Source organism: Nelumbo nucifera, chromosome 7 (assembly GCF_055504915.1).
Source record: "Nelumbo nucifera cultivar China Antique chromosome 7, China Antique-T2T, whole genome shotgun sequence".
NCBI classification, from domain to species: Eukaryota; Viridiplantae; Streptophyta; class Magnoliopsida; order Proteales; family Nelumbonaceae; genus Nelumbo; species Nelumbo nucifera.
The window spans coordinates 56965363-56990839 of NC_142655.1; the positions used below are offsets into that span (position 1 = coordinate 56965363).

The 25477-nt window shown below is 35.0% G+C and overlaps 2 protein-coding genes across 3 annotated transcripts; both read left to right on the top strand.

Annotated features, from left to right (window-relative positions):
- Positions 1 to 8163: 8163 nt before the first annotated feature.
- On the top strand, positions 8164 to 10729 carry LOC104599703 (putative pectinesterase 8). The gene is made up of 5 exons (XM_010262342.3): positions 8164 to 8602; positions 8680 to 8851; positions 9060 to 9266; positions 9894 to 10153; positions 10416 to 10729. Exons 1-5 carry the CDS (start codon positions 8211 to 8213, stop codon positions 10567 to 10569), a joined length of 1185 nt encoding a protein of 394 aa, XP_010260644.1. The 5' UTR covers positions 8164 to 8210; the 3' UTR covers positions 10570 to 10729.
- A 638-nt stretch (positions 10730 to 11367) lies between these two features.
- LOC104599704 (RNA-binding (RRM/RBD/RNP motifs) family protein) lies at positions 11368 to 17733 on the top strand. Of its 2 annotated transcripts, none has more exons than XM_010262344.3 (4): positions 11368 to 11769; positions 15649 to 15702; positions 17045 to 17151; positions 17230 to 17733. In XM_010262344.3, the coding sequence occupies exons 1-4, from the start codon at positions 11619 to 11621 to the stop codon at positions 17326 to 17328; spliced, it is 411 nt and encodes a 136-aa protein (XP_010260646.1). In that variant the 5' UTR covers positions 11368 to 11618; the 3' UTR covers positions 17329 to 17733. The 2 variants fall into 2 exon arrangements, with proteins under 2 accessions (XP_010260646.1, XP_010260645.1); XM_010262343.3 differs by having other exon boundaries at positions 11371 to 11769; positions 15649 to 15717.
- The last annotated feature ends 7744 nt before the right edge of the window (positions 17734 to 25477 follow it).

The window sequence follows — 25477 nt, forward strand, 5'->3', positions numbered from 1 at the left end:
TATTATTATTATTATTATTATTATTATTATTATTATTATTATTATTATTATTATCATTATTATTATTATTTTTATCTTGTAAATAAGTAATACTAAATATATGATTATAGTTGTATTTATATTTATTTGAAATAATATAAATTTAAAATGATTAAATCCCAAATAATAATAATAATTATTAAAATACTTATTAATTATCATTAATTAATTAGCATTTTGAAGTAATAATTATCATTATTATAAGGAATTAATTATCAATAAGTAATTATAATCACAAATCATTATTAGTAATAATAATTAATTATCATTATTGATAATAATAATAATATTATTATTATTAATATTAATTAATTAATTAATATAATAGTATTAATTATAATTAGTGGTAATAATAATATATTTAATTATTTCATCTAAAAGTATGAATTATAATATAAATAATTAACATTAAATATTTATGTTAAAAATATATAAAATGAGTTGATATAAATATAAAATGACTATTTATGAATTATTATGTACCTTTATGAAAATCGATATTAATTATCACTAATTAATTTTCATTCCTAAATAATTAGCAATATTATTAGTAAATAATTAATATCAGCAATTAAGTATTAGCAGTAATTGTTATAAGAAAAAATTTTCAGTAATTAATTATTATCAGTGAGTAATTAGTATTAATAATTAATATAAGGATATAATTAATTAAAAATCATTAATTAGTAATAGTTTAGTAATTAACAGTAATTAATTAGCACTTGGAATTAATAACTTCCTATATAATGAAACCGGTTTGATATTAAATGAATTAAACCAGGTTGGTTACTTAATTATCAGTAATTATTTATTTTCAGTGATTAATTATTATTAGTAATTAATAGATGTAATTAATTAATTATAAATCATTAATTCCTATTAGTTTAATAATTAACAGTAATTATCGAATTAATAAGTTCCTATTTAATTAAAGCGGTTTGTTTTTTATTTAATCAAACGGATTTGGACTAATTAAATACCCAACCTGATAACACGTGTAATCTCACCTTCCTTACCTGGAACCTAAATCGTTCGCTCTAACACACAGGAGGAACAGAGACTACTTCGACAGCCCAAAAAGTGGTAGTTTACCACCCATTTGAACAAGAAAACACTTGTAAAAAATATAAAAAACATAAGATATAATAAATGGAACAGAAAAATTGAAAGAAAAATATTTTATCAGTAAAAGGCTGGTATTACTGTCGGAGGAGAGAGCAGTACATCGTCGGTGGTTTCTAAATAATATGAACATGTAACTAACAACGACCTACAATTCTGACAAATATTCGACTAGAGCCTAACTCTTGAACAGAAATTAAGTATAGAAAACCGAAAAAATGGCAACTAACTGCTCTAACATTAATAAAATACCAAGGATGATAATTTAACTAACTTGATAGAATTAGTTTCTCTGAGATTGCAGTCTTGTATGAATTGCCGAGTAGGCTTGTATGTGTTGCAGACACTGTTCGGTTGCAGGTCCTCTGAGGTTGAAGAGTAATCTGAAGAAATATTCGAACTTCACTTGCACGACATGTAAATGGGAAGAAACATGGATTGTTGGGTTTACTAAAGGTTTACTGAAGTTTACCCCACTAATGCTCAGTTTGGAAGGAGTGCAAATGCAAATATGTACAGTGCAAATACATATAAAATAATACAAAATACAAGGTTTTACACTCTACATATTTGTATTTGTACTCCTTCCAAATTAAGCCTAACAGAATGAATGTTTACTGAAGTTCTGAAGTTCTCTGAGTTTCAGATGCAGAGCTTTGTGCAGAAATTTTGGTATTTTCAATCGCATTAATTTGAAGTTAGTTTGTTATTTTATGAGTTAGCTATTTCTTGAAGTATCTGCTCAAATTTCCACTTTCCTATATTTTGGAAAATGATTGAGAGTAAGAGCTTACCATTTCATGCGACACTCCATTATGAAGGGCTCAACTATGCATATTAGTGAGCTCTGTTATTGAAACACAACTATTAAGAAGAAGACATGTGTCCAATTTGTTTAAGAATTTAGTACAAGTGTCAGAATGGAGGAGTGCCATGTATCTGACTGAGGGAGGCTTTGGCCTGAAATCCTTACTTTATATATATATATATATATATATTAGATTGGGAGGGAAGAAGTTAGTTAATGGAAAAATTGACCAATTTTCCTCCTGTTCTGTTCTTTTATCAGTAAATGTTGAGCCAAGGTAAAACATTTTTTCCTGAGGTAAGTTTTTGAACAACTTATCCAGTAAAGTATTTCCCTTCTCACAAGGCTTTTCCATTGAGAAAGAATTGTCAAAATTAATGACACAAATACCCATTGAACAAACTTTTAAAAATAAAAAGATATAAGGGTAAATTCAATAATAAAAAAGCTTACCTAGATAAATTTTAATTTAAAAAAAATATATATAGATAAATACATTTTCCTAGATAACATTTACTGGACAAATGGGGTTAATAGCAACTAGGAGTGTCAATTGGACTGGATTTGGTCCAATCCAATCTAATGTGAGTCTATTATAAATGGACCAGGTCCAATCCAATCCAATGAATGTTTTGGACCAATTTGGACCGGTCAAATTCAATATCTGGATCGTCCAATCTATTCAAAGTCATTTTCATTTAAATTGGTTTCAACTCAAACTCAGTCCGTTGACACATATATTCTAATCTTATATCAATGGACCAGATATTGGCTTAATCCAACCTAATCCAATATAAATTTATTACGAACGGACCAGGTTCAATCCAATCTAATAAATATTTTGGACTGGATTGGTCCAAACCAATATGTCTTATTGATTCATCCGATCCGTCCAAATTGATTTTGGACTGGACGAATCCAATCCAAAACCGGTCCATTGACACCCTTAATAACTATATTTGATGAATTGCGGATATAATTATCTCTTTCTACAGATTCAAAAATAGATGGCTCAGACGCTTATTTTGATCCCAATGTCCTTCTGCCCTGTCCATGAGATCATGAACTCTTTTAAGTATGACAGGCAAAAAGTTGTGGCTTTATTTGTGAAATATTTAGCTCTAATAACGATATTTGATATATCTCTAAATTGAGCTCCCACTTTTTAAAACCTTACTCACACCATCATCTCTCTTTTGCTTTACCATCCATTTGTTTGGTAAGGTTTGTATTACTAATCAGTACCTATTCACTTTTAGATGAGTTATTTATCCGAGTAAATGCACTTATCTGGGTAAATGTTTTTCATGAATATAAATAATTTTATCCATGTTTTTTTTATTTTCCAGGTAAATAAGACAATGACTGTTTTAGCCATTAAAATCCATTATTAAAGGGGGCATTTTTATCCGATTCAAGTGTTGGTTCCCACCTGGGAGGTGGGTATCACTTACACTGAAAAATAAATTTTCCCTAATCCTCACATAATCTGAAAAAGAACACAAAATCCAACAAACGAATGCCCTCTCATTGTTTCTCAAAACAAAAATACAAAAAAAAAAGCATTCTTGATTATATATGTGTTTTTTGTTTTTAAAATTGAAATCAGAAAATAATCAAACTTGTCATCTCTCTCTCTCTCTCTCTCAATGTTTTAAAAACTGGCCAGCCGGATTGGACGGGTCAGACCATGCCACATCAGCCATATGGATGTGTGTGTGGGTGGGTATGTATAAATAATGTATAATTTTTTTGAGTTGAAATAAATAATGTATAATTATGTTTATATATAATATATGAAATATTTTATATTTAATTTATGTTTTTTAATTCAGTTTTAAAATATTTTATTTGTAAAAAATATAAAAAAATTACAAATTGAGGCCAAAAAAAGGGTTTTGGGGAAAAAAATAACAAGGCAAGATTGGCACACATAGATCTCAAAAAATTATCCAAATAAAAAAAAATCACTTCAATCAGACATCAAAATACAAAATATGCAACCCACAATCTGGTCACCAAATCAAATAGATCAACGATCTAACCATCCAAATCAAACGGATTTTTACCAAATCAACAGTCTTTTAACCTTTTTCTAGATTTTATTCAAGCCAAACCTAAAATCTTAACCGGATGACAATTCGAGCAATTCAACCTATCGAGTGAATGGCCGGTTGAAAATATTCCTCATTTTCTCTCTCTCTCAACACATTTCAGCCATAAAAAAAGAAATAACGCCACCAGTCCAAATCAGACATTTACATAGGAGTGAAGCCTTATTATTTGTTCACATGTTTAATGATCCAATCCATTATCCATGTCGGCTTTCCATCTTGCACAAGGAATTTCCCAATTCCCAGATAATTTCAGCCGTTGAACTTTCAGTTTTGTAATTTAAAAGCTGCACGTAAACCGACACTCTCCTTCTCCTTCTTTCTGCTTCCCCACGTCACATGACAAGGGGCTGCTGCCTACTTAAAAATAAGTGGGACCCTCTTGTGCTCCAAGATTAAGCTGTCCTATAGTGTCAAACTGCAATTTGCAATTCAAACCCTAACTTCCTTGTTTATATGGTCTTCCATAGACCATACCAATCAAGGAAATAAGACTCCATTCAAATGGCGTAGGCAATTGAGTCTACAAACCTCAATTCAGATGAAAAATTGGCCTTATCTTCAATTCCATTCTTTTCATTTCAATCCATATAACCCCTTATATGTGCATGGATAATGATGATGATAATGGTAAGAATTTCGGGAAATAAAAAAAAAAGAAAGAAAGAAAGAAAATAGAGTGTACGCCACCTCTGTTATACACAGATAAGACATTTATTTTTTATTTTTTATGAGTCCCACAATATAAGCATGTTTGCATATATAAAAATATAAAGGGAAAATTTACGACATTAGAAAGACATGGCACAAGAAGTGTTTTGACTGCGAATTTTGATAAATTACATACTTGCTGGTTGGTCTTAAATTTTTAGGATATCATATCTTTCCGGTGTCATAGTTGAACCATATATAAATACAAAGTATATTGTATTAAGGTTGGATAAGGTTATCCTAGACGTGTTCAAGACCAAAACCAATCTTTGAGTGAATTGTCAACCCAACCATTTTCCAAATCCTAGTTATTAGGGAAGAAAACATTTTCCAAGTCATAGGGCTTTTACCAAATTTAAAAAATAAATAAATAAGAGAGGTAAACATACCCTGAGTTTCAAATTTTTAAAATATACCCTGAATGTTTCAAACTAATGTGGGTGGTAGGCTACTGAGAATTCTGGACTGCCTCTAACCAGATGGTTCGAAGTCATCTAAGTTCAAAATATATTCTAAATTTTTCAAACTCACGACTCATGAGGAGTGGGTCTTTTGTTATAAGGTATATTCAACGTTCAAAGTATCGATTACGCCGGTAGGGCGTATCGGCCTGTATCAATACTCTTTTTTTTTTTGTTTTTTTTTCTTTTTTTGAATCTGGTTCAGAGGGGCCGGGTTAAGGCTGGTCTACGCCCTGAACCACTTGCCGGCCCAAAACACTCCCTGTAAGGATGTATCGAGAAGGCTCCGATACATATCGATATTTTGAACCTTATGTATATTTAAGCCTTTTGGAAAAATTCAAAGTATGTTTAAGTCAATTTATAAAAAATCGTTTACCCCAAAAAAAACAAATAAAAAAAGTTTTGGGGTAGGGATGGTCATTTCTATATCTGGCCAAAAAATTTCCGAAATTCGGCCTAAGTTTTGTATGCAGCCCAAGTCGAGCCTGTATTAATTTGAAAATTTCTAGGTCCATACTTGGGCCCAATACTTTATGCCCGGCCCAACCGTAGTTTGCAATCATAGTATCATAAAATGTCATTGTTTGTAAATAGCAATTCTTGGAAATATTTTAATCTTTAAAAGTAATCACTGAATTAAGACATTTAAAAAACTAAAAAAAAAATCAAAGTTCAATGTCTTTTCATCTTTTTATCCTTTAGTTTTTACTCATACATGTGGCATATTCATAGGCCCAGAACCAGGCTTGGCTTATATTTTACGCCCGTGGCCCAGGCAAGGAAAGGCCTGGCCCAGACTAAAGCCCTTAACACAGTCACAGATGTTAAGCCCATCCCAGACCATGATCACCCCCTTGTCTTGGGATCTTGGGGCAGGTTAGTTACAGTTTAGCCCCCAATACAATCCTAAGACTTCATGCAAAGTGAAGCCCAACCTCACACACTGACCAAAAACCCATAATCCCCATAGATATGTGTGTGAAAAGACTTTCCCATTCCTTATATGGAATCAAGGCCATCCAGCAAGAGATTACATCTCCGCCCCACAGCATATTCTCGCCATGTATTGGGAACATCTCCCAATGATAATATCAGTCCCAATGATATCATCATCGGGAGATGTTCCCAATGCATGACAGGAATGTGCTGTAGGGTGTTGTGGGGCGGCTCCTTGTGTGTGTGTGGGTGGGGTGGGGGGGGGATGTGAACTCATCCAGCAAACAGGGGACCAGATAGATTGGCCATGTTTTTTACCCTACGGCTGCAAAAGAGTGTAAATTCTGGTTTAATTTTGTTTCATATTTAACTTTGTCTTATATATTTGTAAAATAGGAAATAGAAGACGTCACTTGCCTTGTTTGAAAGGGAACCGAGGAGATCACTATGCACATCAAATGCATAGTGGGCCCCAGTCTTATGGCGGGTCCCATAATGTATTGGGGAGGATTTTTGTTGGCTGGAGATTCAGACTTGTGAGAAGGAGGATTATTTGCTATGGAGTGAGGTGGGAAACAAGATGATGTGGCCCCTACTTTATATGACAGTGTGCATTGAGGTAGGAGAAAGATAGTTCAAATGAGGCTGCATTTGTTGTGATGCAAATGCTGAATCGGGGTATTTATGTATCCTGGTTCACGTTTGCGAGCATTTGGTTGTCATACAAAAACATAATGATTAATATGTCAAACATGTATTTTTAGACATCTTTGTATCATGATAAGTGCACATTACTGTACCCATTTTTGGATATAAACTTGTGCTCTTTTGATAATGGGTGTGTTCGACTGATAATTTAAGACATTAATGATGGAGCCTACATTTTGCACTGATTTTAAACAAATAGGAAGAATACAAAAAATGAGTTGCACTTTACATTCTTGAACCAAAAAGAGAGTATTTATGCAGAGTACATATTTACGTTTGCATCACAACCAAATGCAGCCTAAATATCAAACAAATAAAAGATAAAAAATAAAAATAAACTTAGAGAGAGAGAGAGAGCATCTACAGGATGCCCATATAAATCAACGTGCTAGGTTAGCTTAATTACTGGGAGACAGACAGACAGTCCCAATCGAAGAAACAGGTGCTAATCCAGAACATCCCTCTTTCTGATATCGTTGCAGATTGAGCTTGATTGGTCTAATATAAACCACTCTCTGGTTCAACAAATGGTCCATTCAGTTAGTATAACAGATAGCAAAAACTAACAAACTGTACCCCATAAGGCCAAAATCCCACCAATTCATGAGTTGTAGATGTGCTTATCTGCCATTGAAAATGATCAGACACAGAGAGAGTTGATAAATGCTAAAGATATAGGTCTGCTTCACAGTTTTCAAACATTGTGAGGTTCAAGTTTGATTTTTTTTAATTAAAAAAAGAAAAAAAAAAGCCTTATCTCCGCTTGGAGAAGTATAAAGCATAGGGTAGGGTGACTTGAACATCTTGCCCTGAGAAAATGGGAAAATGAAGATATGTCATTTTTGGAAGGTAAGATACATCTGCGGTCTAAATGGAAAATTGAAGGGTGTTAATATGGGCTACTCTGCCACCAAAGCCCAGCCTATTTAGTGTTCGATATGCAAAATGGGCTTTCTATAGGCTTAACTTTTCAACCTTTTTATAAGCTTAGATTTGATATGAGATCCATTGCATGATCCCCAACAATTCAGTCTTTGACTCTTTGTGTGACCAATGGTGGAAATGAAGCAAATTTGGGCTGAACCCAAACCAGCCCATTAACTCCTTACTTCTTGGCTTCTTGTAATTGTACTCCCTTTTCAAGCAACACCCATGCTAAGATTGGTAGGTTAAAACAATTCCCAAGGCTTGACAGAGGAAGGGTGATTTGCAAGACATGCCATTTAGCCTTGTACTTTAAGGGCATTTCCATCTCCTCCCTTTTTATTGAAGGATCCTACGTCTCATTTCTCCACCTCTCAAACAGAAATGAGTCTCAAAAGAGCTTCTCTAACTTTCCTATCTTCCCTTCTAGTTGTTTCCATAGCCACACAGTTCATAGTTCCAAGCCAACCATGTCTCAAGTACCTCACTGATCTAAGTTCCATTATCACCTCATCACCCATTATTTCAACAGTCATCAAATATTACCTTGGGGACCATCCCCACGACCACCACCACCACCACCATAAGAAGGCAAAAGACTCTATTTGTGACAGCTTTCCACCTGACTTCCCTCCCCCAGACACTAATACCACCTCAATTTTTTGCGTAGATCAAAGTGGGTGTTGTAATTTCACTACAGTTCAATCAGCTGTTGATGCAGTTGGAAATTTTAGCCAGAAAAGAACTATTATATGGATCAACTCTGGAATTTACTTGTAAGTTGGCTTTTATTTTTACATATTTTAAGTATCTAAATGGCTACCCAGTAACTAATCAGCTCAAGTAAATACAGTGAGAAAGTGATGGTACCAAGGACCAAACCCAACATCACATTTCAAGGACAAGGGTTGGGATCAACAGCAATCGTGTGGAATGACACTGCAAACTCTTCACATGGCACATTTTATAGTGGTTCAGTTCAAGTTTTTTCCAACAACTTCATTGCTAAGAACATAAGCTTCATGGTAAGAGACATGATCATTACACCATTCAATAAATATTAAGACAAAAAGGGTTATGTACAAGTCCCATTTTGTGTGTGTGTGTGTGTGTGTGTGTGTGAGAGAGAGAGAGAGAGAGAGAGAGAGAGAGAGCAATTAAATTGAAGCATGAACACCCTTACATTAATGGTTGCTTATCTAAGCTTACTTACCTCATTCATGCCAATACAAGAATGTAGCTCCAATGCCCAGCCCTGGTGATGTTGGAGCTCAAGCAGTGGCCATTAGGATAGCAGGAGATCAGGCTGCCTTCTGGGGCTGCGGCTTCTTTGGAGCACAAGACACACTTCATGATGATAGAGGTCGGCATTACTTCAGGGATTGCTTCATCCAAGGATCCATTGATTTCATCTTTGGAGATGGAAGGTCATTATATGAGGTATTTCTCTTTTCCTTACAATCAACCAGTCATCAATAATAAACACTTGAGATGAGCTATGGCATATGAGTAGTCATTAAGTCACTGATGAGCACAAAACTAAAATAGAAAGAATGGAGAGGTATGTAAGATACGTTGAATTATTTTTTTTTCACACCCAAAAGAACAAAAAAAAAATTATAGGTTGAATCCAAAGTTCATATTGTAAAGCTCAAAACCATATTGCAGAATTGGGTACTATTAATCCATATCTTGCTTTCTAGTGAAAGAAAAGTGAAAATAACTCTTCTTTTATCTATAAATCTCTGCTTGAAGCATTGGAAATGTGTTTCCTTGATTTGGGCAAGTTCTTTCCTTCACAGGAATGCCATGGGATTCTCTAAAAGCAAAAACCTCTGCACACATTCTTAAAGCATGGGAATCCAGCCATACATTGGGAACATCTCCTCATGAACTTAACATATATGTATAGGAGATATGCCCCGCGTGCGGCTGGATGCTATGTGAGCAGAGATTTTGACTGCAGGAGATCCAGACTTCACAAGAAGAAGAAGCTCTTTGTGTGGGTAATAAACTATTAAGAGTCACCCCCTTTAACCCTTAACTATCTATCATTTACCATTTCAGAACTGCCAGTTGATATCCATAGCTAGCCCAGTACCAGTAGGACAGAAGAGCATAGATGGAGCAGTTACAGCACATGGTAGAGCTTCCAAGGATGAGAACACTGGCTTCTCTTTTGTTAACTGCAGCATTGGAGGGACTGGAAGAATATGGCTTGGTCGAGCATGGAGGCCTTTCTCCCGCGTTGTCTTCGCTTACACTACCATGACTGATATCATCACCCCGGAGGGATGGAATGACTTCAATGATGTTACCAGAGATCAGTAAGTAGCTAGTAGACTCAACATAAACACAAGTAATACTCTGTTTGGATAAACTTTTTCTTTTGAGATTTGGCTGTGGAAAACAGTTTGGTAAGAGTTTTTTTTTTAACATAATAATCTAAAGCCAAAACACTTTTAAGCCACAAAATTTGGGCTTTCAAAGAATCTTATCCAGACACAACCTTAGTTCTTCCTCCTCCTGCAGGAAGCTAGGAACTTGTTTTCAATTCAAGTTAATTAATTGATGGGTTATCTGAAACAGGACCATCTTCTATGGGGAATACATGTGCTCAGGTGCAGGAGCAAACATGACACTGAGGGCTCCTTATGTCCAAAGACTCAACGACTCTCAAGCTTCTCCTTTTCTTAATTCATCTTATATTGATGGAGATCAATGGCTGCAGCCCTTCCTCTAGGGGATCTTTTCTTTCTTTTCCTTTTAAGATTCTATTTTATTATTCAGATTGTAATAATATCATCTATCTATCTATCTGTCTGTATATCTATCTGTTCATTCAATTATCCATTCATTATACTCTATGTAAGTTGTTCACAAATGAAATGTTGTTTTTGTTCTGTACTTGGCATATTTTTTGTATGAAAGTGTTTTTTTTTTTTTCTCTTACTTTTGAAAGTGTTTAAATTAAGATGAATTGATGCTAGGAAAAACATATTTAGGCTCAGTTGGGTTGCAGTACAAATTTCATTTGCTTTAGCGCAAAAAGTCGGTGCAAATTTCACATTAGTTTTTGAGATGTAAAACGAATGAGACAAGAAACATGAATTTTGCATCAAGATAGAGTACAAATCATAATTACAAACAAAGGTATGTGAAACTGAACTGGTGCAAAATTTATTGAACCACAAAAAAAGGTGATTTGATCCGGTTCAATAAGGATTGATCAACAGGTCTATCAAGTTCAATAGACCACCAAACTAATCTGACCCAATTTGAGTATTAGTTGATTCTTGGTAGTGCAAAATTTCAGTTTCTCAGTTTCAGATCCAACGTTCCCAGGCAAAAGTGTTGCTTCCATCAATTGGGACAGAAGATTCCAATGCAAAGGGCCTACACCTTTATTATGCATCATGACGTATATTCCCTAGGCTACTTTCATTTTACACAGAACAAATCCGTTCGATTGACTATTTTACCCCTAAACTATTCATTTATGACTTCTATGTACCAAAAGACAAGCCAATAAGCAATTCAGCTGCTATCAAACGGCCGGCCCAGCGAAACGTCTGAAGAAGCTCTATTCCAGCTCGAAGGACAGCGGCCTCTCCGTGCAGCTGTGCTCGTCGCCCGGAGAGGAGAATCAGGAGAGAGACACCACCGCTCCACCAGGTCCTCCACAACCTAATTCAAGGGTAACTTCGTAAGTTTGACGGAAGCACATACCCTCCCTTCTCTCGGCGACCACACTTCAGAGTTGGAGTTCTTTCTCTGTACTGCTGTTTTGCAATGTTGGGAGCCATTACCTTCCCTTCCTCTGCAACTCCACCGACCTTACGGGTACCTGTTTTGGGTTATTCGAATGTTAGAAACTCGCGATTGCTAAAGCTGAGAGCGTGCCTTTTTGATTTTCCTCTCGCAAGCAAAATTATCGTTAGAAGTGAGTATTTCTCATGCTTAACTTATGACTGGAATTCTAATTTTCCTTTTTTATGGGTAAATTTTACTCCTTTCTCATCTGGGTCTTCCCAGAATCGTTGAAACAATCACCGAATTTGAGTTCTTAGTACGTCTTTCCAACATTTTGGCCATACCCATTTGTTCCATTTTCATGTCCTCAATTATCTTATGTTGTTTGGCTTTTGAATGGTCTCAATTGTTAGGTACTTGTAAACTGGGTTTGAAGTTAAAACTTAAATTGGATACGTCTTAAATGTGGAATTGAAAGATTGGTTAGATTATGAATTTGGGTGTCTTCGTCTTTATTTTCTTCATTTAGGAAGAATCGATGCTATTGGTTACAAATAAAAAAAAAAAATCATTTGAAGAATGTATTGTTTTGATGCACCTTCAATCTATCTGAGTTTTTTTTTTTTTTTTTGGTCCTGCAAAATCATGTAACCCTTGGTGATAAATGTAACATCACTTTTTTTGTCTCTGGACCAAGAATTTGCCCTTGAGGTAGAGCTGCATTTACTCATTAGTAGATGTCCAAGTCAAAGAATAAATTCAAACTTTGCTTGCCTTGGAGGATCTGATTTCATGTTGTTAAACTTGTGGCATGGTTGGACGTAGTTTATCATATATCCAGTAATATTTCGGTCTTATTTGTAGGCTGGGGCATCTTAGGATTGATTGGGAACTAATATTTTATGATTCCTTTAGGCCCTGTTTGGTTTGATAGAAAATAGGAGAGAAACAGAAAGTTGAGGGAAAGTTCTTAACAAATTTTGTGAAACTCTTTAAGAACATTCCCTCAATTTCCTGTTTCTCTCTTATTTTTCTGTCAAACCAAGCATAACCTTAAGGAGTGAGGTGCTAGAAGAAGACCATCAACAGCACCTGTAAGAAGAAGCAATTTGTTGTAAGTTGAAGGGGCTAGAAGGGCTACAGGTAGACCAAAAAGGACATGGGTAGAAGTAATAAGAAATGATTTAAGCACCAATAATTTAACAATGGATATGGCTTTAAACAGAATGGAATGGTGAAACAGGATTCATGTGCTTGGGATAAGGCTTGGATGGTGATGATGAGTAAGGTGCTAGTCTGCACATTCATGAACTCGATGGTTATATGAAATTAGTTTCCTTGCTGGCTAATGGGTGGGCTCCTGGCAGTGCTATGAGATATAGACTTCTAGGAGTGTTGTATCAATGTTGTGAGTTGTGACAAGACGTATTATTTTTGTTGGATACCAATGATACTAAATTTGTAAGTATTTCTTTATAGGTGCCTGCCTTCACTTTATATAGTCTCAGGTTTTAACCAGACAACCTATTTGTGAATAGAAAGTCTTTTCCTTCTTTTGTTTCATTCTTTGTGTCACATCACTTAGAGTCCACTCCAGTCTTATTTACTATTTAGATTCAGTGGGTGATTCATCATCCTTCTCTCTACTGAGTTCTTGAATGAAGGGTGCCAGAAAGCAATATGCAAGAAGCTTAAGGATTAAACTGCTCTTTTTAAGATATTTCTTTGATATCGTAAGGGGGTTATCATCTGAAAAGTTCTCACTGTTGTTGGGCTCTGCCTCCTAATGATAGCAGCCTATGATACTTAAATGCCTAGTGTACTTGTATTGGAAACAGTACATATGGCATGGATACTTCATGGGCATTTCTAATGTTAACTTTATAGCATTAACATTTTCAAAATGTTAAAATGATATTTTCTAACAAATCATAATATAAAGGAATTTGTATATGATAAAGCTTAATTGAATTTGACACAATAGAGGTATTGAGAAATGATATTTAATTTCAAAAGCATGATATAAGCATATTAAATGGGATGGCCATACCTGTATCCAATTATCCATGTCCACTTTCTTAGGAAATGGAGTCTTATACCCATTTCCTATATTTGTGTTGATGTTGGTTTGTGAATCTAGGTACCAAATGTAGCAACTTGAAGATCTCTCTAGCCATCTCCCTAGTTGTATCAATGTGGTAGGATTTTTTTATAGTGATGATAGACAATCTACAAATGCTTATTTATCAGTGGAAATGAACATCCCAAGGCACTTTTCAGCAGGTTGGAGGAGAAAGAACATAGACAGAGGAATGGATGAAGAGAATAGTCCACAGTTGTGTTACCCAGATATGGTATTGTAACATCCTGCTCTACCAAGTTTTGAGTTTTTTGAAGCAAAAAGTGAATCAAGCTTCAATGGAAAATCAGGAAGGTTGCATGTATGTGTGGTGTGTATGCGTACATAACCTTTTATAGGGAGTAGATCTGCTAGTTGAGTTGTTTAGAGAACTTTAGATGACCCAAGAATCTTATAAAAGTCTATAATATTTGGGTCCCAAAAGGACTCCAAATGTTCTCTCTATAGCCTATTTGCAGGAGAAATTTTAGCTGAAAAGACCTAGCCATATGACTGAATACATGTATGATCCAGAGGGTCCCTTATTGGAGGGATGGTTTAGATCAGCCACATTACCCTTCCATTTTGCAGAATTATGCTGGGTCATGTAGGACAGCTCCTTACTTGACCTTACTAGAATATATTCAAGTACACACACACTTACCCAAGTGGTGATGGGTAATGGAAGGCAAAGAAAGATGCTGTGCTTGGATTTAATGTTTACAGAGATGATTAGGAGTATCTATCATCTTTGTGAGGGTTGGAAGACCTTGGGATGCTTTCTTGACATCACATCCGTGTACATACATGGATATTATGATTAACCTCTGTTTCAAATTGATCAATAAGGAGATCTTTGGTGTTCAATTTTAGACACCATGCATCCAATCAAAAAAAAAAGTAGACATCATGTGCCTGAGAGAGAGGTGGCCAGTATATTCACCTTAAATTATTAGAGAATTTTCATTTTGAGGTAGAAATGGAGGGACCTGAGAGGAATATTTTCAGTTTTGTTTTTGTGAGTCCATGGTGATGGTATTGTTGGATCATTCAAGTTTTAAAAATGGATACTTTTGCATGGTTGCTACCCATGGATGGTCTGTCATCATCTCAAGGATTGAAGTTTTCATGTGGAAAGTTAGAGCAAAATGTGTATAATGAGATAAGGTGGTTGTCCATCACTGTTTCCTTTGCTTGCAAATGAGATTCCAAGCCACAGGTCGATCTCTTTATTATTGGTTTAGGAGTTTATGTGATTTCCTTCATATCCCTTGGTCAAGGATCTGTTTGAGGAATCATAATGTATCTTAGGAACCACCTGGCTTTTTCTTTTATCAATGATAAACCACCCGATTCGCTAGCAGAAGTGGAGTAGGTAGGACTAAGTTGTATAAGGGCTACTTCTGTGGTGTATGGGGAGCTGCCTGGGTCAGCCCCAGACGGCCCTTTTTTTTGTGGGGGGAGGGGGTCAACTGGGTAAGCTACTTCTGCATCCACTCTTTTTTGGTAAGAATATTCCTTTAGTCTTGTTAACAAATAAAAAAATGGTTCCATATGTCATGAGTTAAAAGTCATTTGGAAACAATGCAGTAAAAGGATATCTGAAGAAGTTTTTTCCCTTAAGAAGGATTTTTTGTGGAATGTATATTTATTTTTACATTTTGAATTGGATACATATTCTGGAGGACCTCTTTGTGTTCTCATACAAGGAGGATGCAGAAAGTTCTCCTTTGTTTTTTTTCCTTTTCACATTATTGAGAAATTATCTTTATTTTGTACCACATATTACTACAATAACCGAAAGAAGAAAAGGAAAATATCTGTTAGCATCATGGTTATAGGTACCAAGATATTGATTAAATACTTCATTCTATTTCCTTGGGAACATAGATCTTACTCTTTCTAATCTTTCCAACTTGTCATGATCTGTGTTTGTACATTATGCTGCAGATTTGTCCCACTCAACTAGTGAAGCCAAACTGCAAAAGGAGTTCTCTAATTTTGGTGAGGTAGTAGAAGGTACATGTATTTCTAGATTGCTATTAATATTACACATATGTTAGGAATAAAAATAATGACTCTAAAAGCATGGTTTGTGCATGTGATGTAACTCCTCAAACACTCACTGACAATCATGCATTTCCGTGAATCTGAAGGATTCAGTCCAACAAATTAGAAATTTCAAAAAATAAGAATATGCTTTCTGAGACAGTGTGTGATGTGCAAATAATTCTCTTTGTTGAATACTATTTCTATCCTCTAGGTGTTAGCCATATGACAAGGAACCAGGACTTGTGTGAGTATCATAGATAATATTAGTTCTAAAAGGGAAACTTTATCTGAATGCTGATACATGTGTCTTGCTTTCTTCTTCATAAACTATGGAGGTCTACTTATTAGTGTGTAATTGGGATGTTGATGTTAGTATGGAATTCATTTAAACAAATTATAAAAATGGTATATGGGTAATGGTTGGATTGTCCTTGTTACATGATATCTTAATGTTTGGATTTCAAAATTTAATTGTCTGTTGATCTCAGACATATATTGGCATTTTCCGAAAATTAATTTGGTATGGTGAACAACCCAGCCATGTTCTAGAATATGGATTCTCCTTAGCAGGAGAGCTGCAACATGTTTACACTTATGTATAGTGGCTCACTGTACATATTTATATTTGTACATCCTTATATCATTTTTTATAAGTAAACATCTTCATATCATTTTTAGAAATCAATACAATACTTTCCTTTTTCTCAAAAAAAAAAGGAAAAAAAGAATATGGGTTCTCCCTATCATATAGGATCTTGACATTTGAATATGGATCTGAATAGAATGACTACTATATACAGACTCAAATTTTTTTCTTTTTTTTAGAATTAAGCTTTCTATGTTTTCTAGTTTTCGAGATTGGTGAGTTGAGAGGCTCTTACAATTGGAACTTAAATGACAACTGTAACAGATATTATTTGTGGGGAAAGAGTCAAATACTTTGCACATATGCTGGTCCTGACATGACTAGTACAGTATAATAGATTTGTCAACACCAGAAGGTTGCCTATAAGCTTTTCAAATTGGAAAATCGCCCCTCTGAGGTGCCTCAACAAAAAGATGTTATCTAGCAATGCTATCTGGACATCATCCAAATGAAAACCTCTTATCATTCAAGTACATAACAGTTAAATTTATTTTTAATTATTAAATATTAAGTTAAGGTTGAACCTAAACAAAACAAGTTGCATCATCCCCATTTTGTATGGGTTCACAAGGGTGCATTAGGATAATTTCAAGGACAATGGGTATGATACCTACAACTAACACTCTTGTGGTTTAAATTTCATGGCAGTTAAGATTGTCAAAGATGAAGCTACAAAGAAGTCGAGGGGGTATGCATTTGTTCAATATACCTCTCAAGATGATGCAATGCTAGCATTAGAAAACATGGACTGCAAGGTCATGCTTTGCCCATCTGTTTTTCCTTTCTTTATCAGATAGTCAAATGTCTAGCACTCAACTTTCTGTTTCTTTCAGTATATTGATGGCAGGTTGGTTCATGTGGAACTAGCAAAACCTGTAAAGAACACCTTTGGAGCATACCCAAGATCATCAGGCCCTCCACCCACTACATAACAGAATTCACTTGGGTCAGTTAGCAAAAATACTGACCTCATAATGTTCAAATGTTGCCCGTGCTTCAACATGAAGCAACTCCCAACTATACAAGTTCAAAGGAAGTGAAGTCGTACCATTTGACTATAAGGGAGTCATTATGAAGCCACATTTCTAAGATCAGAGAATTACAAGAAATACTGCTTAATTGGTACTTAGTTTTTTTCTCTTCTTTTCTTAGCTAGGTAAGCATTCAATATTGCAAGACAAAATGTTCACTATGTTGCAGTATTCCAGCTATTAGTTTTGTTCGGCAAGCACTGATACCCTTTAGGCTTTTAGTCAAATGGTGTCACAACACTTTCTTAGATATTCCAGACTTCCAGTTAAGGTTTATTATAAATGAGATAGTATTAAATTTGTCTACCTGATCTATCTGTGCGGTTTGAAACACCCATGACATGGGAAGCTTTTTGAATGGCCTGAATTAAAGAGATGGTGAGCCACTTGTATGCAATTCAATGGCAGAAAACTTTGGCATTCTTTAACTGACATGCAACAAAATGTACAGTTTTTTTTTTTTTTTAACCAGGAACAAGGTTTTTTGGTAAATGACCAGAAACAAGATCTATAGATGAATTCTGGCACAACACATGAGTTAGACCATGCATCATAAATTTCTAGAATTGGAGCCCAAGTTACGACCCAGCTGATCCCATGTGCGTCTTCTGTAACCAGGAGAAAGAATCTGTAGAGCCAAGGTTTAAAGTATTGGGATGCATGATGTGAAAAAAAAAAAAATTGTGTATTACAGGATTTAAAAGAGCAATAATATTCATGGTTAGAATCACTTTCAGGTTTCAAAATTTTAACCACATAATACAGATGGCCTAGAAGGGTATCAACAACTTAAAAAAGCCTTATCTCCTAAGTCGCTGTAGTTGTAGTATCTGTGGGTTCAAGAATCGTGACGGGCATTGGTGTGTAGAGTGGGGGTTTTTGACATTTTGAATGCTTTTAGCTCTGTAGTGAAAATCAGAAATCTGCATTGGGTTTGTCCGTACTTCTCCAAATTTTTGGGAGAATGATGGTTTAGCCCAGACTCAGAATTTTTAGGCCCAAAGTACTTGTCAGCTCGAAATTGATGCCAATTCACGAGTGGGCATTGGTGTGTAGAGTGGGGGTTTTTGACATTTTGAATGTTTATAGCTCTGTAGTGGAAATCAGAAATCTACATTGGGCCTGTCCGTACTTCTCCGAAATTTTTTTTTTATATGGTTTGGTAATTCAATCGTGGTGAGATTTACTGAATCCATTCAACTCTCCAACAGCTGGCTACTTGCATGGTTTGAAGAATCAGCATGGATTTGGCTCAACCCAAACCTGACCCGAATGACTCCACCTCAACATGGGTTTGGCTCAACCCAAACCTGACCCGAATGACTCCACCTAAAACCCAACCTGATTCGATCCTACCCAAACCTGACTCAAGTCAACCTAGAGGAGGATGGGATACCACATCTATCCTGACAGGTCTATACAATGTTCAAAATTCTGATACATATTGGATCATATTGGCTGATACATATCATATCGGGAGTTTCCCAACACGCCTCTCCAGGGCATGTTTTGGGGTCTAACCCGGTTCAAGGGATAGACGGGCCTTAAACCGATCCCTCTGAACCAGGTTGAGGAAAAAAACTAAAAAAAAGGGAGTGACTCATGATACAGTCGACGTATCGGACTGTATTGATATTTTGAACCTTGGTTCTGTATGCAGAGCATATATATTCAACCAACGCTACAAAGGAATGTACATTTTAAGGTAAAATCTATGATACTTTCTATGGAAATTGATGCAACATAATTCAAATGTGAACAAATCTGTGGTAAAACGATACATCATATGATAATAGTGACATTTTTAACATTGTTAAAGTTTTTAACGATAAGTATATCTTGTAAAATGTGAACCAATGAAAATAAGTAGACCATGTTAATGTGATTGATTAAAATTTTGATGTAACTTGTGATAAAAATTTCGAAATGCATGACTCATGTTTTAATGTTGAAATGTTGATGGATTGGGCTTGACATATATCCACCTTAAACCAACTCTCAAACAAAACCCAATCAAGTTTGGTCCAACCCTAACTTGATATGGTTGGATCAATGTGGATTACCACTTAGTCCGACCCATTGGTAGGGGTGTTCATAAAAAATCAAAAAACTGAACTGAATTGAGAAAACTGAACCAAAAAAAAGTGGTTAACCAAACCAATTGGTTTGGTTTTGGTTTGATATTTTTTTAAAAAATGAATTAATGGACTGGTTTGGTTTTCAATTAACCTAGAAAAAAACTGGTGGCTAACTGAACCAAGTGGTATATATATTTTTAATTATTATATATGTGTGTGTGTATTTGTGTATGTATGTATGTATGTATGTATAATATATATTATAAATATAAAAAACCAAAAAACTGAAGAACTAAACCAGTCAATCAGTTAACAATGGCATCGGTTGGTTCGGGGAATTGTAAAAACCAGAAATACCGGTTCGATTTCAAAAAAGAGCCCACAGTTTGGTTTAACCGAACCATAAGCACCCCTACATGCCATTGGCATTCTTACATTTGGGTTATTTGGAAGACACATGACAAGGTCGTTGTTCCAGGCTGTTGAAGCAAACTGTTAAGGGATCAAATGGAATCAGTTATAGGTAGATTTGGTTTACACTTGAATCCAAATCAGATTTTGGATTCAAATTGAATTCAGATTGCAATCAAGTGGACTTATTCATGGGTCGGGATCGAGCTTGGCTTTTGCCAAAATTTGAATGGGCTCGGCCTGAAGCTCAAGCCCAATACAGTGTAAAGTTAGGCCCAAACCCAACCCATGAATAGGTCTAAATCAAATATTGAGTAGTATAAATAAATTAAACTACAATGATCAAAAATATTATATAATATTTATAAAATGAACTAAAAATGATTTTGATATTTTATTTCATGAACAAAATGTATCGAATTTTTAGGTAAAAATATGTATGGAAAATTTAATTGTATGAAACTTAAACTTATGACAATTTAGTAAAAAAATAGAACATTCAAGCCAACTTTTCTTATAAATATAATATAAATTTTAAGTATATACTGGCATATATATTTAAAATCAAATTAAGTTGGATTATATCATATGAGCTACAACTTTAAACTGAGCCTCAAGGGTAAAACTACAATTTTAAACTCTCATATTTTTGTTGTTCATAAAGTTTGTATTGTATTTTTTTCTGTAGAAATCAACCTTAGTAGTAACTTCATAAGCATTTTGGACATTTTTGTGCTTCTTATTAGAGGATTTTAATAGAGGGGTACACTTGCAATTATATCAAAAAGTTCAAAAAGGTAATTGAAATTACCAAACTTTAGGGGAGGCTTCAGCAATCAACCCTTTCTTTTCTTTTTTTCTTTTTTTTTTTTTTCAGGTTGACCCCTCAAGCAATATTTGATGAAAAAACTAGAAAGTTCATTCTGTTAGAAAAATAGCTTATCATGCTTGTTTTAATGGCATCTCAAGGCAGCTCCTCAAGTAAAGCTTCAACCCTTATAAGGAACCCTAAGAGCTAAGTCGAACCGTCTCCCCACTAAGCGTATCTCACACATGCTCCACAGAACATCCTAATTGTGCATTGAGAATAGATGTATCACAGATGTATATATTTATATATTTATGTATTTTTTGTTACAATTATTTATATATCTGTGTATATATGTATTTATTATCTATTTATACAAACAAAATTTAAGATAAGTCAATTTTTTTCTAAAACATGATAACTATGTTCTTCTACACATAACAATGCTAATATTCAATTAACACATGAGCCCTTAGGCTGTGTTTGTTTTGAAAGTGTTGAAGAGTCGATTAATGCATGTGACTGTGATAGCGACACAGCAGAGGAGAAGCCAACAAATAAATATATGAAATATACTGTACAGCTAGCCTACAATGAAGGCAAGATTCCAGTCACATAATAATTGACCCAACTTAACCACAAAGATCTGTTACAACCCTTTTGTATTTCAATTTTCATATTCTGTATTGGTGTATACTATATATACTGTAAAACTGAACATAAGAAATACAACTTGAATTCTCTCATCCTTACGGTATGTTTGGTTTGAAGGAAAAAGTAGGGAAAGGTGGAGAAACCTATATAAAATCGGATTTAGTCAGTGCAAAATTCGTTCGAACAGCCATCATAGCCTTGCATTGGAAATATCTCTCCATGAAATAAAGCATAGAAGTATGGAGATGTTCCCGATGTAAGGCTGTAAAGGCTGTTTGAACAGTGTTCAAACGGGCCTTGCACTGACTGAAGCCAATCTCTCCTTCCCTATCTTTTCCTTCAAACCAAATATAGCCTAAGTGAAAGAAATGGTAGGTAAGGGCAGGAAAACCTATACAAGGAATACTAGGAAGTAGAGAACTCAAAGGTACCGAAAATGTTGTATAGGTTTGAAAAGAGTCAAACCATTACAAGATTTTCATGGGTTTCCTTGCCTTCTTTTCCCTTTATGATCTTTCAAACCAAACATAGAATTAGAGTCTAGAAAATAGGTGCATTTGACAAAAGGAAGTAGAGAAGTCCAAGCCCAACAAACCTGAACCCAACTTGAAGTTTTAAAATTGGGTTAAGGTTAGGATTGGGGGTTCAATAACTTGGGTTGGGTTAGGGTTGACCTCAACCTAACCCAACCCATCCTTCGTTTCAAAATTTCAAACTAGTTAGGCTTAGACATAAAACACTAATAATGATGTCGTTTCCATATCAATTAATGGTAATGACCAATTTTTCTTTTTTTTTTTCTTTTTGTTGTGTTTTTGCATGTTTATCTATTTTTATGCTTTTATTATATGATTAATGATGTTATGGGCTCAGACAATTGAATTGTCAACTCACCATATGCCGAGATGGTTGGATAGGGTTCGAGTTAGGCAAGTTGAACTAGGTTTAAGCTCAACCCAAGACCAACCCTAAGAATTGGGCCTAAAGCCCAAGACCAACCCTAAGAATTGGGCCTAAAGCCCAAGCCCAGCCTAAAACCAAGGTCAAGCCCAAACTATCTAATCCAAGCCCAGTTTGATGCACTCAGGTTGGCCTAGGTTAGAGGTGTAAATCGGGTCGTGCTAGCCCACGGACCGCAGGTTGGCACGGCCCAACCCACAACCTGGGCCCATGTCACGACCCATATATATATATATATATATATATATATATATATATATAGTATATAATATATTAATAAAATAAATATTTTTTAATTTTATTATACTAATTTATTTAATTATTGCATATATAAGCAATTTTATACACAAAATTCATATAAACTTAAAATTTTAGGTTTTTTTGTTAACTTTTTAAAAATAAATAGCTTTGGCCCGATACATGGCCCAACTTGGTCCAAGGCTCAGCCCACAGGCCCACATGGGCCCAGGCCATGCCGACCCCCAAATTTTTCACCGGGGAGGGCGGCACAGCCCGTGATAGCCCGCGGGCCACCCACGTGCCGTGCTATGCCAGCCCAGCACGGTCCACTTTACACCTCTAGCCTAGGCTAGGTTGGACAATCAGCTCACACTAAAAATTAATATACAATTATTTGCATTTGTATGCATATGCATGGTTTATTAAAAAATGCATATATGCATGCAATATATGTGTCTATATGACTATATATGCATATATACATGTATATAATCAGACCAAACTCTAGTTGGGATAAGGTTAGGCTGACTAAAAATTAAAATGCCCAAACTTTTGGGCCCATGCCCATCTTAAGGACCGAAAAATCCAAGCCCAGCCCATGGAAGATCACAAGTTGAGTCTGACCAAGTTGCACCTTATTGTTGGATTTCTAACATGGACCCAATCCTTTTTTGTATGCAATATTGAATAATCGGATATTGATATTTTGTTCAATTAGTTGTTTTAGTGTGCATAATATTAGAATGTGAAAGATATTTTGCACTTTTTATAAACATATTTGTGAATCATTTCATAGAGGTAAAGAGAATTAATAATAATATAGAATATTTTGGTTGTGAACAAACTAACCAGATCAATTAATTTATTTATTTTTAATATTAATTGTTAGACATGCGATCTTTGTGATCTTATATTCATATTTGTATTTAGTTTTCTATCATCATCGCTGTCGTCATCCATGCCTTATCCCAACTAACGGGGTCAGCTACATGAATCCAGTTTCACTAATCCTTTCTATTTAAAGCGATGTCCAACGTTAACATGGTGTTTGGTTTCGTTGCCATTTATTTGAAAAATGATGTCAGCTCATTACCACATAGTTGTTTCCCCTAAAATGTTATTTGGTTAAATTGTTTATTAAATAAACATTGGTCTCAATTTGTGTGAGAACTATCTATTGGGGGATTCTTCATTTTAATGTTCCCCAACACCCGGGCGTTTTTTTCACCATTCAACTTATGTGGCGCTTAATGGTGTTTAATTGTCAAAAAATATTTGATAATGAAACCAAACAGCCCTAAATTATTAGTGCTTAAATCATTTATTACACTTCTACCCATGTCCTTTTTTGTCTACCTCCGGCTCTTGTAGCCCCTTTAATGTGTAACATATCAATTCTTTTAATTTATGCAATTGGTAGTCGTTTATGCACGTGTTCAAACCATCTTAGCTACTCTCTTTATTTTATCACGTATTGGAGCTACTCCGAGGCTCCTATAGATAATTTCAATCCTAATTGTATCATTTTTTGTTTTTTCACTTATCAATCTTAGCATTTGCATTTCTACTACATTTTTTTTTGGATATGTTGTTTCTTGATTGCCCAACACTTTATTCATATAACATAGTTGGCTCTACAACTGTTCTTATAGAATTTTCCTTTTAATCTAAGTGGTATTTGCTTATCACATAAAAGTCTAGATGCACCCCCTCTATTTTGCCCATTTTGCTCTAATTCTTTGGGTGACATCCTCATCAATCTTTTCCTAGTTATGAATTATTGAAAAGGTACTAGAAAATGGTCACATTGACTTATATCTTAGTATCCAAACCAATGTTTTTAAAATCAAACAAGACAACGAACCGGTCAAGGGTCTGGTTCTTGGGTTGAATGGTCCAACCATTTGAATCGAACAAACAGCTCATTTTGATAAAAAACAATTAAAAAAAAACGGATAAACTGTTGGATGGTTCGACCGCTTGGGTCAGTGGTTTGTTGACCAAATAAATGGTTTTTGGTGACAGTTTTGGGGTAAAACAGGTCACCTGGTTCCTTGTTTTTCTAATCCAACCATCTAGTCCAGTCCGATTTTGAAAAACATGATCAAAACCATAGTGTATCTTGATTTATATTTTTCTATTATTACTAAATTTACATGTCATATACTCTGTTTTAGTCCTACTTATTTTAAAACTTTTTTGTTTCTAATGCATTTACTTATAAGTTTAATTTTAAATGGATAAATTACAAAGACCCCCTGTACTATGAGGTCTGTGACAAAGACCTCCAATACTTTGTTTTGCAACAAAACCCCCCCTGTACTATGATTGTGAGACAAAGACCCCCTTCCGTTAGTCTTCCATCGAAAAAAGCCGTTAATATTTTTTAATCCCCATACTACCTTTGTAATAACTAGACGAGAAAAACACTGCTCATCTTGCCCAACCATTCGATACTACCCTTTCGTTCATTCACATCTCTCTCTCTCCCCGTCTCTCTTCTTCCCCTTCCCCTTAAGAGCGTCTGGATTGAGCCTATTTAATTCAATCTCGATCTCTCTGTCTCTCCATCTGCCTGCTTTCCTAGCTGTGAAATTGCAGAAACTTCAGCATAAAATGAAAAAATAAATAAAAATTGTACAATGTACATAAAACGTGTGAACAGGGAGCAGTCATTCATGACGCCTCACCATGACTAAAAACCAAGTAGTGACGTGTAAATTAACAGCATTTACAGTTGAAGATGGAGCTTCTTTAGATGGAAACTGAGGACAGAAATCCGATTCAAACTGTTGGAGCTAGTAAATAAGAGCCGATCTGTTCTACTTAACCCTTTTCTTCAGTACCAGATCAAACATCAACCAAGCTCCAAATTGAGATTTCAATCTCGACTTAGATG